The 14,364-nt window shown below is 37.3% G+C and overlaps 1 protein-coding gene across 2 annotated transcripts in view; it reads right to left on the reverse strand.

Moving 5' to 3' along the window:
* hdac5 (histone deacetylase 5) overlaps positions 1 to 14,364 on the reverse strand; it is a 63,405-nt gene that overhangs the window by 45,080 nt on the left and 3,961 nt on the right. For both annotated transcript variants that reach the window (XM_057345564.1, XM_057345565.1), the window contains exon 2: positions 6,254 to 6,441. In XM_057345564.1, the coding sequence (XP_057201547.1) occupies positions 6,254 to 6,275 (22 nt within the window). In that variant the 5' untranslated portion in view covers positions 6,276 to 6,441. The remainder of the gene's footprint in view (positions 1 to 6,253; positions 6,442 to 14,364) is intronic.

A 14,364-nucleotide genomic window follows, 5' to 3' on the forward strand; every position in this document is an offset into this window, starting at 1 on the left:
CCTCATGCCATCCCAGATGTTTGTTTACATCTCAATTTCGCTAAATAACCTAAAAATCTTATTAGCTTACGCTCAAAAACACATGGTCTTCCTTTAGAAGACATTTATTAATCCGCAGTTGTTTGGATTACTTTATAACCTATAATCTATAAAACCTACAATCCATTACCTCGGCAGATGCGACGTGACATTGCAACGCATTAGAAAACATATGTTTCCATGTTATTTTGGTCCTGACCAACCGCAGCGACAATACACGGCAAGCTGCAATGGATTCTACATTAGAAACTTTTTTTAGGGCTGTCAACGTTAATGCATCAACGCATGCGATTCATTTTTTTCAGATTAATGCGTTAAAAATATTTAACGCAATTAACACAGCATCCTTTTGTTTTGTCATCCTTTGTCTAGCGTTACATTATAAAATCATCCAGTCACTAATGTTAATCAAAGAACAAAAGAAAAGAAGAATTCAATGTGTTTTGTAGCATTAATGAGAATTCTTCTGTATTTAATTTAGAATTTAGCATTAAAGATGGTAAAGTGTTTGAGAACTTCATTCAATTTCTGTATATTTCCTATCTGTTAGACATGAGAGCTCTCAGTTATACAGTTGAATGGCTATAATTAAAGGCAGAATAGGTGATCCTGTCCAGAAACATTTTTGTCACGCTGGTTGGAAATCTCTTTTCATTCTGATGGCAATCAATAAGTAAAGGGGTCCAATGATATTTTTATAATGATGTATCATCTGTGAAAGGTGTAAAATAAATGCATGTGCAAATAATGTTCACCCAATCATTACATTCGGGACAAACGCAATGATAGGTCGTGTGTACATTTTCAGTCAACGTATTTTGTTGTTAAATGTGTGCAAGTTTGCAAGCGGCACTTGCAAAGGACGAAGAAAAATAAAGACCATCTTAAAAATTGCCACGACTAAAAACGTCTAATCAGCAAAGAGGTGAAAGCAGAATTAAATTTCGGTCCATGACGGCCGGTTCACAGCTGTTTCTGGGGGTTTCCCACTCGCTTTCCAGGGGTTTCCTGCTCGATCTTCATGATCGTGTTCCGGAGGATCAACAGGAGATGGGTGTGAAAAATGGGAAAATCCTGGCCAAAACGGGAGTGTTTATAATCGGTGCTGCTTTTCCATGCTGGGAGCAACAACAGGAGTCAAGGGATTCAAAGATGATGCCATGTTTTTTTTTTTTTTTTTAGATGATGCCATGGTAACTTCTGGACAGGTAGGTACATGTTATGATTCGATTTTGATGGGGTTTGATTATGTTGCTTATGTAGTTTGTGGAACTTTATGTATTACATCGTTACCCAGCATCTAACGGGAACTATGCTGCATCTAATCCCGTTTTAAAGCTGTTGTTTACTTTAGTTGTTTTCGCTATTGTAGTAACGTTATTTACTTTGTACTGTAACATGTTCTCACATGATTTTATTGGAATTGATCCAAGAGCTTCTGGTTTGTGTGCGTTCATGTGTTTTGGAGGAGGCGTGGCTTTGGATGGCGATTCACATGGAGGGTGGGACCACGATTTCAGTGCTAGCAGGCTTAAGTTAGCACCTTACCAAATCATCCATTCCGCCTTTAATGTTAAAATAAATAAAAAATAATCAATTTAGTAGAGACATCAGTTGCAGTGCTAATATCAGAATGTTGGCTTTCATTCATAAAATGATGCTGTTAAAGAAATCTGTTGTTTCTACGTTAATTTGGAGATTGAATGTGAAATTATTAGAATGTTAAAGTATATTTAAAAACATTCATGTTATGTGCGATTAATCACTGAAAAAAATCTGATTAATTTTTTTAATTGATTGAATGCACTACTTTTTTTCTTAACTTTATATAATGTAACATGGAAAAGAACATGTAAATAACGTGAAAAAGTTACCTTTCCTAAGTTGCAATGTCGCGTCGCATCTATCACGGTAGTACACACTTTGTTCCAGCTTTCAGAAATGTGTGTTCATTTACTGGGCAAATTTATTAAGTAAAACCGGATGTACAGCACACTTTCTTATTACTAAAACTAAAGTGAGGTAGGAAAACACTGGTTTTGAATGACATGAGCATGCATTTAAAACGCCTGTGCAAAGAAACATCTTGTGCCTACCCCTTAAAAGAACCACCAACCCCGAAAGAACACAGAAGCAAAGCAAAGCGAAATGCAACATTTGACACACTTATCCTTGAACTTGCACAGTGCCTACAAATGTAGAGCCCATTATTGATGAAGGGCTTGTGCAGATGGAATGACCTTTTATTGGAGGAACAGAACTGTACGACATGTCCCCAGCAGAACAAAAGGCCCTGCCGCATGGTTGAATGGATTGACAATCGTTTCACTTTGATGGGTCTGGATACATTGGATCACATGGAGCTTCAGGCTCACTGGACATTGCAAACCATGGTTTCCCATTACAACACTACAACAGACGTATCAGGAGATGTGTATGTTCTGGCATCTTTACTGGACTTTGAAAGAACACAACTTTTCCAACAACACACTGCAAAAAATGAATTCCTTACTAAGCATTTTTGTCATTTTTTTACATCTAAACAAATCAAGATAGTACGTTTATTTTTCTACCCCACTGACAGATTGTTTTGGTTGTTTCAAACATTAACGTAATATTTTGTTTCATAAAACAGGCCATTTTCCATGTCAAGTAAATCTTAATTTGAGAATTTGTAGACAATGTTTTTCTAGTTTTCATTCTAGAAAAAATATCCGTTGGTATCTGGTTTCATTGCATCTCATATTACTCAAAAATGTCAAAGCCATTCTTATACACACAGCACACACATGCAGCAGAGACAAAAATCAAAGAACCAATCAACTTGCATTAAAGCAAATCAAACGGGCCAACCAGCAAAGACCCCTCCGAGCAGTGTTGATGTGGATGTGGGGTGCAGTAAAGAAGGTTGCCACGGCATCCAGTGACATTCAAAGACGTCATGAAGGGGGACAGAGGGTTAATAGAGGTTGTTACCGGTTCTAATTATAAACGGCAGAGAGCCAGGGACAGATGAGGGGTGGAGAGGAGAGAGAGGGGGCGGGAGCAGGGCTGAAGGTTTGAACTACAGGAGCAAAAACTGGGTAGAGGGATGCTGGGATGGAGGGGTGAGGGTGAAATGCTGAGATAGCGGCAGATGCAGGATAACAAACAAAAACTACAGTACGTGTTGAGAGGCAAGGTTGCTATTGTGAGCCATGAGACATGGAACACTGGCTGAGCTGAAAAAATCTTTGACACATGATTTGTTATTGCTACAGCTATACTATATTGCTACCAGAACGAACAGATTCAAATAATGCCACAATAATGGACTGTCTGCAAACACAACGCTAAAAAAGGTTTCAATTGATTTCAACTGACCATTTGCAGTGTGGAATTTTAAATCTCTTTAAAGAGACAGTTTCCCCTTTCATCATTTACTGTACTACTAACCCTCGTGGCATTCCATATATTTTGAAGAATGTTGGTAACCAAACACTGGACCTCATTGACTTCCATTATATGGACAAAACCACATTTCTCTAAATATCTTTTGTCTTCCAAAGAAGAAAGAGTCGCATACAGGTTTTGTACCACATGAGTGTGAATAAATGATGACAGAATGTTTACTGTTGGCTAAACTATACCTTCAAAGAATGAAATAGAATTTGAAGTAGACAGCATTAAACAAAAAATAATAATCCTGACTAAGCGCCTTTTCCAGCACTTTCCAGCTACAAAGGAAGCTTCCTTAAACAAGAAACCTACTAAGTCACAAATCTAGAATGCACTACCCAGGCAGCATCTCAAATATTTATACCAACATAGTATGGCATGGGCATATTGTAAATACTAATACTGTACTATTATATTTTTATAGTTTTTGGAAACCAATGAACTATATTTATAATTGGTATAATGCATTCTGGGATTGTTATTTTCCCCAAGTCTTATAGTTTGGTCAAATCAAAGTGTGTTAGGAGCCACAAGGATCATGATCCCTCTTTAGGCATCTCACTAATAAAAAAAAAACCTTTGTTACCTTTGCATGTTACACTTTATAATACTGTTTCATACTTAGTAGGTAGTTATGCAGGCACTAATGCAGAACAAATGGTTAGTGCTGAATTAACACTGTAGTCATTACTGATAACTAATAAGGAAGAAAGATGAACTAATCAGTAGGTAACAGCATCCAGATGTTTAAGGTAAGTAACAATTAGTTACTTATTACTTATTTAAAGGTCCAGTCAGTGAAATCTAGCGGCAAGGTTGCAAATTTCAACCAACCACTCACTCCACCCCTCCCTTTCAAAACACTACGACGGCTCACAGAACATGGCGAATTACATGCAAGTGGACCCGCAGTGTATGTAGATAGAAATAGCTCGTTCTAAGGTAATAAAAACATAACGCTTCATTGTGTAAGCTCTTTATACACCTCTGGAGGCATAGCTATGTATATTATACTGCATTTCTATCAATAGATCATCCCAAAAATTACACACTGGACCTTTAATAGTCATTAATAAAAACAAAATGCTTTATGTCTCCTACAGAACTACACAATAACTAAGACTCATTTAAAATAAGTATCTATTACCTACTTATTAACAGCTGCTAAAAATTATTATGTCTATAAACTGGTTATATATAAACTTGATTACTATTAAAAATAAATTTTTTAACCTATTTTGTCCAATATTGTCCTAATCAAGATTTATATTTTTCATATCAATCATATCAATTAAATAAATTAATTAATCTTTACCCTTTTTTCTATTTTATTTATTTAAAAGGAAAGAAAATTAAAACCTCCTAATCACTGCATCACTAGCCAACTTACCTCACAAACATATCGGACATATCGCTCCTTGTTGCTTATTATGAGTCTGGTGGACAATAACTGAAGAGTTGTGTTTTCATTATTAACTATTAAGAAATTCTTGGTAACCCATTAGTAATTTTCTCTGTTTTTTTTTTTAACATTTCTCTGTTCTTAATGAATTATTCTGTGAAAATCATAGTAACTTTTTAGTAATTACTCCGGTTTTACCACATCAGTATTAAGTAATAACTTATGATCCGGGAACAGTATTATGAAGTGAAAAACATGGTAACTTTTTAATAATTACTCAGGTTTTATCATATTAGTATTAAGTAATTACTTATGATCCGGAATTAACAGACGGATTATAACAATTATAAAGTGAAACTCATGATAACCCGTTAATAAAAAAGTAATTCTGGGGTATAAGAAATAAAAAAATTAATTTCCAAGTATCCCAATAAATAAAACAGTACTGTTAAAACAAAAGCTTGTAGTAACTAATTTACAATCCACACACACCTGAATAGAGCTGACTTTTTATGGACACAATGGATTAATTGTTAATAACTAATTGTTACTTACCTTAAACATCTGGATGCTGTTACCTACTGATTAGCTCATCTTTCTTCCTTATTAGTTATCAGTAATGACTACAGTGTTAGTGCAGCACTAACCATTTGTTCTGCATTAGTTCCTGCATAACTACTACCTATTAAGTATGAAACAGTATTATGAAGTGTTACCCTTTTGCAAACAGATCAATTTTTACAAAACTGAGAATACAAATTGTCGTACAGAATTCAACATGCCAGAACAAAGAGATTATCTGCTTTTATCGTCACAAGTCCTGAAGAAAATGAGACAAGGGGAGGAATATAAAGTATTTTCTCTGATGCTGAGCAATTGAAAAATACTCTTTATTTTCAGTACACATTGCCTTGATTATAACCAAACTTATCAGATTTTCTATAACCACACTTATCCGAGGAAAAAACAACCATTCCTTAAAGGTGAAGTGTGCAATTTCTCCACCATGTGCGTCACCAGACAGAATCGCAATAATAGCTGTTTTAAACTCCCCCATCTGCAAACAGGTAGTTTCACCACAAAGCCACAGCACTGCCTGAACCAATGAAGATCAGTAGAAATGACACACTTAACCTTTCAATCAGAAACGTCACTATCAGACGTCAGCATCAATTTCAGACATTTTTTCCACATAGCTCTTCCTGTGGTCTCCAGAAAGAATCTGCAGCAATTTTGCATTTACGGTGCCAATCTTCAGAAACGCAGCAAAATGCGCTAAACAGAGCGGTGACTGCTAAAATGTCACACATTTGTCTGAGCTTCCTGAGGAGCAATCAACATACAGAATGAGTGATGGTACAAATGACTCTTTACCTGGCGTATTGGGTGAATTCATGGGTGATGTCACTGGTCGCCTCTGAGTTTGAAGTTCTACAAGACGCTGGGAGAAATTTTGGGACAAGGTGCCGTGGGACGCCGAGCTCTAAAGGGGGTCCTCAGCGTCAGCCATGACCGTAGACCCCAAGGGGAGGGCTGTGATGGCCGGTCGCAGGGCACCTTCACTGCAACAGACACAAACAGTAGAGATGTGATTCACGTTTCGATATGTGTCAATCTGCTTCAATATAAGAACACCACCCAAAAAGTGAACAATTTTCATCCTTACAAATTCCCAGAATGCACCAGTTCGCATCGACTGCACACAATATTTACTTACCGTAAACCACCTTCTTTAGTCTTAAACATGTTGCACGAGTGCATATTTCATGATGACGTTGAACTGAACAACCACATCAATGAAGATGCATACTATAAGTAAATGATATTCATAGGGAACCTTCATAGGGAACCTACTGTGTGAAACAAGAAACACCCTTCCTTCCATACAGGAACAAATGCGCAAGAGCAAAAACAGCTGATGAGTGTCTACAGTCTCATTGCCGATTATTAACGGGCTTGTAAAGAGTCATTAATGCCAGCGTCAGAAAGTTAGTATGTTTCGCTTGTAAGGGGGGTTGTACGGTTGCCGCTTCCAAAACAGATCCAGAAGGCTATTAATGGATGAATCACGCTGCCTGTAAACAAAGATATACATATTAACAAGATGCGTAATTGCAATTGAAAGGAATGGGGAGGAACGCAACGCTCAATATGGCCGCCCTAGCGAAGCTTTGTGCAGTGTCCAAGGCAACATAAAAAATGATGTTTTTAAAGCAATACTTCAGCCATGAAAATTTCCCCATGTTTTACTCACCCTCAAGGCATCCTAAGTGAATATGACTTTCTTCTTGAAGAATAATGCAGTCGGAGTTATAATACCACGTATCCTTTTACTTCCAAGCGGTAGAATGGGGGGAAATTTTTTGAAGCTCCAAAACGTGCATCCATCGATCAAAGAATGGCTCGACACGGCCCCGTGGTCTTAACAAAGGTCTTCTGAAGCAAATTGATGCGTTTGTTTAAGAGAAATATCCATATTGACAGCGCTATTAATGATAATGTCTAACATCAGTTATCCCTCAGCTGCAGGTGAACGAGAGGCTTGTTTTTCCGGAAAATGACGCAGGCTGTGACGAACACAGCATTTTTCCTTTCAGCCAATAGGACACCGCCTCCTCTGGGCGGGAGCTTTCATCACCATCATTTAGCGGAAAAACAAGCCTCTCGTTCGCCTTCAGCCGAGGGATAACGGATTTTAGACATTGTCACTAATAGCGTTGTCAATATGGATATTTTTCTTAAACAAGCGCATCGATTCGCTTCAGAACACCTTTGTTAAGATCACGGAGCCGTGTAGAGCCATTCTTTAACCGATGGATGCACTTTTTGCACTTCAAAATGGATGGATGCACTTAAAAAAATTGCCCCTTGTTCAATCCCATTCTACCGCTTGGAAGTAAAAGGATACGTGGTATTATAACTCTGACTGCAGTTTTCTTCAAGAAGCAAGTCATATTCACTTAGGATGCATTGAAGGTGAGTAAAACACGGGGAAACTTTGATTGATGGCTGAATAATCGCTTTTAGCATAATTTGATCATAGGAAACAAACGTTATGGTACAGTTTATGTCATTTCTAAATGTTGTTTTTAAATATGTTGTTTAATTGGAATTAGAAATATCAGTATTCCCCATTCACTCTTGTTTGAATTACGAAATAACTGCCCTAACTGCCCGGGGGCGCATTGCAAACATGGCCAGGGGAGCACGACTTCACCTAAACAGACTTTGCTGTAAGGCAACGGAGACGCAATACAGTACCCACGCTGCCTAGCAGCGACTGGATGTGCAGCGGGGTAGAACGTTACCCACGCTGCCCTGTGATTCTACCATCAGCCCTGCACAAATAAAAAGAATCTGGACCGTCTGGTTTGAGCGTTGGTAAAGAAACTGGACCACACCCTATAGGTCTATGATGTAATATATAGCATTCAGAGCACATTTGGGGATTTTAATATCGTGAAACTGGCATCTTGCATAATACTGTAAAAGCAACATTTCACAGCAAATATTAAGATACGAGATTGTATGTTAAAGAAAAACTTCCTGGAGAATCCCCCAGACATATTTGGAAGGATGGAGCATCTGCCAGACACTTTCAAAGAATATGCAAAGCCTTATTGTCCAGTTTCTTCTAAAGCGGCTTTGAATCATGGGTAAAACTGGCAGTACTGCACTGGGGAGAGGACAAACTTGCATGCACAGGGACAGTGTCCTCTGGCCTCCCCTGCTGGTCGACTCATGCAACTGCAGCAGGAGGAAAATAGCGCATATGTAAAAGACTGACAACATGACAAGACACATGAAGACTGTAATAAATATTTTCCATAAATACATGTATGAATGTTACTGTTATATTGCTAAAAAGTAAATATGAACTTCTTTGCAGTATTTGAGGTCTGAAAAAATACAGAGCATCTTTTCTATTAATTTGACCCGTTTCTCCGGTTTTCATTTTCTGCAAATAAATGCAAATAGAAACAATATTTTTATTTAAATATTAGTAATAATGTTGTTGGTAATTCACAGAATGAAACAAAAATGATCATTTTTTCTAAACTTGTACCTATAAATTGTAAATTTTAAAATCAGAAAAACTGTCTCTACAATGGTCTCTTAATGTTTTCCGTGGCTGTATATCTAGTCCATTATATAGTTTGAGTATATTCTAGCTTGGTCATACGGATCTAACAGTTCAAATAGTTGCTCCATGATATGCAAAAGGCTCACTCTATTCTCTAGTCACAGCCGGCTCTGACATGCCCCGTGGCCTTGTGGGGCGCTGACATGCTCGCACACTTTCCGGAAAGCGCTGTATTCACCAAAGCAGGCTGAAGCTGCTCCCTGAAGCTCTATCAGTAATTTTATGAAAGTGGTGAAAGTCCCTCCTGTCCAAATCTTTATCACTCCCCTCTCTCTCTATAATCACAAGGCTGATCGGTGCTTAATGCTTTTATAAAGAATAGGACATTTGAAGAGTTTACACACTGGTTCAGTCATCAGCACACCTACTTACGACAGCCATCCTTCCCAAGGCTCTTGAATGTGTGCAACAATTAAAGCAATACATTATTTAACAACTACTGTTACTTTTATAGATATGGACTAACTAGTCTATACAACAAATGGACGATAATACAACTCATAGAAAATGATAGATTTATTTGCAGCAATGTGATGAGATTTACTTTATTGTATCTGCATTTGTTCGTTTTCAAACTTCTGATGATTCAAACATGTTCTTAACAATTTCCTGGTTGTCTCCATAGTAAAGTGGTCAGTGTGCACACTGTTTCTGTATATTAAAGGGATAGTTCATCGTTTACTCACCCTTAAGCTGTTCCAAACCTGTATAATTTTCTTTGTTCTGTTGAACACAAAAGAAGATATTTTGAAGAATGTGGGAAGCCAAACAGTTCTGGGGCACTTTTGACTACCATTTAATTTCTCCTACTATAGTAGTCAATGGTGTCCCAGAACTGTTTGGTTACAAACATTCTTCCAAATATTTGGTTTTCCTATGAGAAAAAAATAAAAACATGTAACCATGAGACAATAAAGGCCATGTCATCAAGTGCTTTGTAGATGGACATATGCTTTAGAGCGCAGAGCTTCTTTAGTTCATATTTCACCAAGGATGCTGTTTCTACTATTGAAACATTGTTTTAGACAAAAGTTACTAATTCTTAATTTATGTGTCAACACATGACCTGAACAATTATCTGATTCTCCAAATAGATCAACTCTAATATCACTCACACTAAAGCTCGGTTAAGGTCGACGCCACATTTCAATCAACACAAATGAAAATAAGAGCTGTGAGGAACAGAAGCTGATGTCAATCTTTCCAAAAATTACCCGTGGTAAAAAACATTAGTTGTGAAAATTAGACATGACCTAAAACGTTAAAAATGTAAAACTGTACCTCAAGGCCTAGATTTCATTCCCAGCCGTCTCTCAAGAGATTATGGTAACATAAAGCTGTAAGAATCTGTGGTAAAAAGTTGAATAAATGTAGCTGGGTATTTAAAACCACTTCTGATTGCTGGCTGGAGCACTAGGGATGCATTATCCAAGTGACGTGTGAGGATTAAAATAGTACAACAGATTTGCTGCCGCACCCCCCTCACCGTTTCCCCCCCACGGGACATGCATGCAGACGCAGCGTGCCTGCGGGAATACGCAGGGCGTTTGCTTGCAAGACAACGGGTGAGCTGTTTCTTGTTGACCCAGGAAGCGCTCACCTAGGTGATGACGGAGACAAAAGCCCTTGCCCGCTCAAAAAAAACCTGTAAAAATAGGGCACAATATACTGTATTAATATGAAGGAATTTTCCGTATGCATTTTTACAGTTGTTTGACCTGTATTTTACATTCCGCACGGCATTAAATTGCATTTTAGCATTGACGGAAATGTCCGTAAAATAAAGGAAAATGTGCTGGTACTTTTCTGCCAGTACTTTACAGGATTTTTTTTTAAGTGATGCGTCATTCCCTTGAGATGAGATCGAGGATACCCGTTTGACTTGATGTGAAGGAGACCCTTCAAACTCAATGCAATGAACCTGAGGGCCCCAAGTGCAAAAATATTTATTTTTAACATTGTCGACTATGCCACGTCTCACTTTAGTGTAAAACATGCTGTTAAATAAAACAGAAAACGTTCACATAAATGCATTTTATACAAACAGTCCCTTATAGAGCATCTCATCCCTGCTGTTATACCTAACTCCCTGTTTAGTTTTAACGCTTGTTTGCATTTAAGTTAGACCATATAAATCATCAATAAATCACAACACCACCTGCATCTCTGGATCTGCGCTCTTAAGCATTCAAGGTCTGTTTTATTTATTATGCCGTTTGTAACAGGCACACACAGGCAGGTAAGGTTACAGAGTCCTTGCCACTTTAGAGCAGTCAGACTGAAGGCTGAAATTGGTCATTAGCATTCAGCAGAAGCACTACAGGTATGGCAGACGCCCAAGCGGACAGAGAGCGACAATGTCCTCCAGCAGACCTCTCGAGTCCCAGCCTGCTGTGTTCCAGGGTCCTGCACGGCTCACATCCACAGAGAGGACAAACCACTCTCCCTATATCTTAAGTGTAACATAATTCATTCATTATCCCATAGCCCCTATTGGATGCGTAAATCTATAAATACAACAGTAGACTCTATAATCTGAGCCTATTAAGAATGGAAATTTTGTCATTAGGTTTTGCCATGGTTCTATTGTCAGCATAACAATTCGAGTTAATAATTAATATTGAATATTTTACATGAATTTCTGTATGTATCTTCTGTTCGTGCATTTCTGAATATTATGTATGGCTGTTCTACATTAACCTGCTTAAGCGCAGATTGGTATAAAACAGGTGTAATGTCTAAAATAGTGTTTCAAAAATAAGAGTTAAACTCATGAACAATATACAAATATACATATACAAAGTTCCCAATAGTGCACAACATTGTGACAAAACAAAGATTTCAGATGCACACAGTTCTGTTGAGCAAAATCCAGAGCATTACTAAAGATTACGAAATTTCAATTAATCTTGTATAGACTAATTAGACTATTGACCGTTGGCATAATGTCTGTTCCACACTGCAGCTTAATCCAGCCAAGAATCACCTTCTTACACTGAAGAAATACAGGGACCAGAGGAAGACTGAACAAACTGTGTGTGAGAGCATGTGTGTGGGAGAATTATAAATGGTTAACACAACAAGACTCTAATCAAATATTCCCAACGGCTGATCTTACATCACATTTTAACTAACTCCACACTTCAGTCCAAATGAAAGCAACCGAAATCTCACAAAGCAACTAAAACACTGGCAGAGTTAGCTTTTAAGGAAAACCTGTGCTAGGTGTAAGCGTCAGAAATTAGTCAAAGCATATTTCAAATAGCTGGGTAGACAATGCATATCATGTCTACGGTTTTTATGTCATGTCATCTGTGATCTTTTTTTAGGTGTTGGGAATAGTCATAGTTATTTTTAAACAACCATTTACAAATATAGTTTTAGCTGGCTTGACACACCTAAGGACAAGTCAATTTGACTCGATTTATTTAATAGGGCTGTCTAATGGTTAATCGCGATTAATCGCATCCAGAATAAAAGTTTGTGTTTACATAATATATGTCTGTGTACTGTGCATACTGTAACAAAAATCCCGTAAAAAATACATTTTCTGACAGATGGGGCGCCAGAAATATTCCGTAAAAAATAACCGTTTTTCCTGTAAAAAAAAATTACATGCTTTTCTATGTTTTTCTTGTAAATTTGCTGTCTTTTTCTGTAATTTGACGGTTTTTGACCAGATTTCAAAGATAGACAAAAAAATCCAGTAAAAAACTGAAATTTTCCGGTAGCTGGGGGGCTAGAAATATACAGTAAAAATAACATGACAGTAAAAAAAGTTCCCGTAAAATAATGTATTTCCTGTTTTTCTTGTAAATTTGCAGTCTTTTTCAGTAATTTGCAGTCTTTTTAAAAAATACGTGAAAAATCTGTTAATAATCTGTTAATTCGTAAAATTACAGTTTTAAATTATACGTGAAAAATCTGTAAAATTACATTTTGTACCGTGCATACGCATACATGAACACATTTAAGAAAAATATCAACATGAATAAACATTTATATATATATATCATTCAAATTATTGGTGAATAAAAATAAACATATTAATATACATTAATAAATATTTCCTAAATATGTGTACATGTATGTGTATGCGTATGTTTTTATAAATACATATATTATGTAAACACAAACTTTTATTCTGAATGCGATTAACTTCCAAGACAGAGAGCAAATGAATAAAACTGGCCTAAATTTAACTAAAGCTACTATCTAAATATCACTAAATAACTTGACTGTATATCTACTTAGTTGGCCACGGATGCTTTGTACTCGAGCTCCACAACAGAACCAAAGCCATATCATTCAAACGCAGGGAAGGTAAAAGTCTCTTCTTGTGCAGTTTGATGAAAAGCTATAAAAAACTGTGGTGACTTTGTAAAGTGTTAGTGAGACACGGCTACATTACTTTCTGCACCTTTGATCATTATCGTGTTCAACACCTCATTACACAAACTCTTCACATTTCTGAAATGATCCTATATGGAATCTGTCTTAACAGTCTACTGAGATCCTGACAGAGAGTTTCTGGCCACCTCAACAGAGCAGCTAGCCTGGTAAAACAGGGTACAGGTCATCCATGTAGCGTAGCCAAGGCAACATCTGTTTTCAACACATCAAAATACCTTCAGATTTCCACACTCCTACATTCCACACTCACCTTCTGGCCCAGAGGGGTTAGACTTGTATTGTTAAGCGACTGAAGAGTCTGGCGTGGCTGTGGGTGGTGCAGAGGTTTGGATATTTTCTCCGGCATTCTACACCCAGCGACTATTCATCACAGAACTCCATGTGCCCTTCATATAGGGTGCAAAATAGACCAACATTCTGCATTCCTTTCTGACAAACCATGTCATAAAGATCAGGGTGTGAACGTGTGAAAAACAAGTCGACAAAAGAAGGCGGACAAGTTTTTACGATATGCAGTATATATGCATAAATGTAAAACTACAGATGTCGGATGGAAAAAATGATAAGAAGCTGCAAAAGCGCTTGTTAAATGTTTCGGTCACGTGTTAATTGCAGCTCAACAAAACTGAAAGAGCACCCAACAATATGAGTTCATTGACAGTACAATTACTGAACATTTACTACAAACATTTGCAACTCAGCTACTTTGAAAGAGCGGATCAAAGTCCAATCACCTGTCAGACCAGAGACAGCCAATCACAGCAAACCACAAACAAAGAGTTTAAAAATAGACAATACTATAACCCTAATGCAAATAATATGTGACCCTGGACAACAAAACCAGTCTTATGGGTCAATTTTTCGAAATTGAGATTTTTACATAATCTGAAAGCTGAAGAAATAAACTTTCTATAGATATATGAGTTGT

This window comes from Triplophysa rosa, linkage group LG11 (genome assembly GCF_024868665.1).
Source record: "Triplophysa rosa linkage group LG11, Trosa_1v2, whole genome shotgun sequence".
Lineage (NCBI taxonomy): Eukaryota > Metazoa > Chordata > Actinopteri > Cypriniformes > Nemacheilidae > Triplophysa > Triplophysa rosa.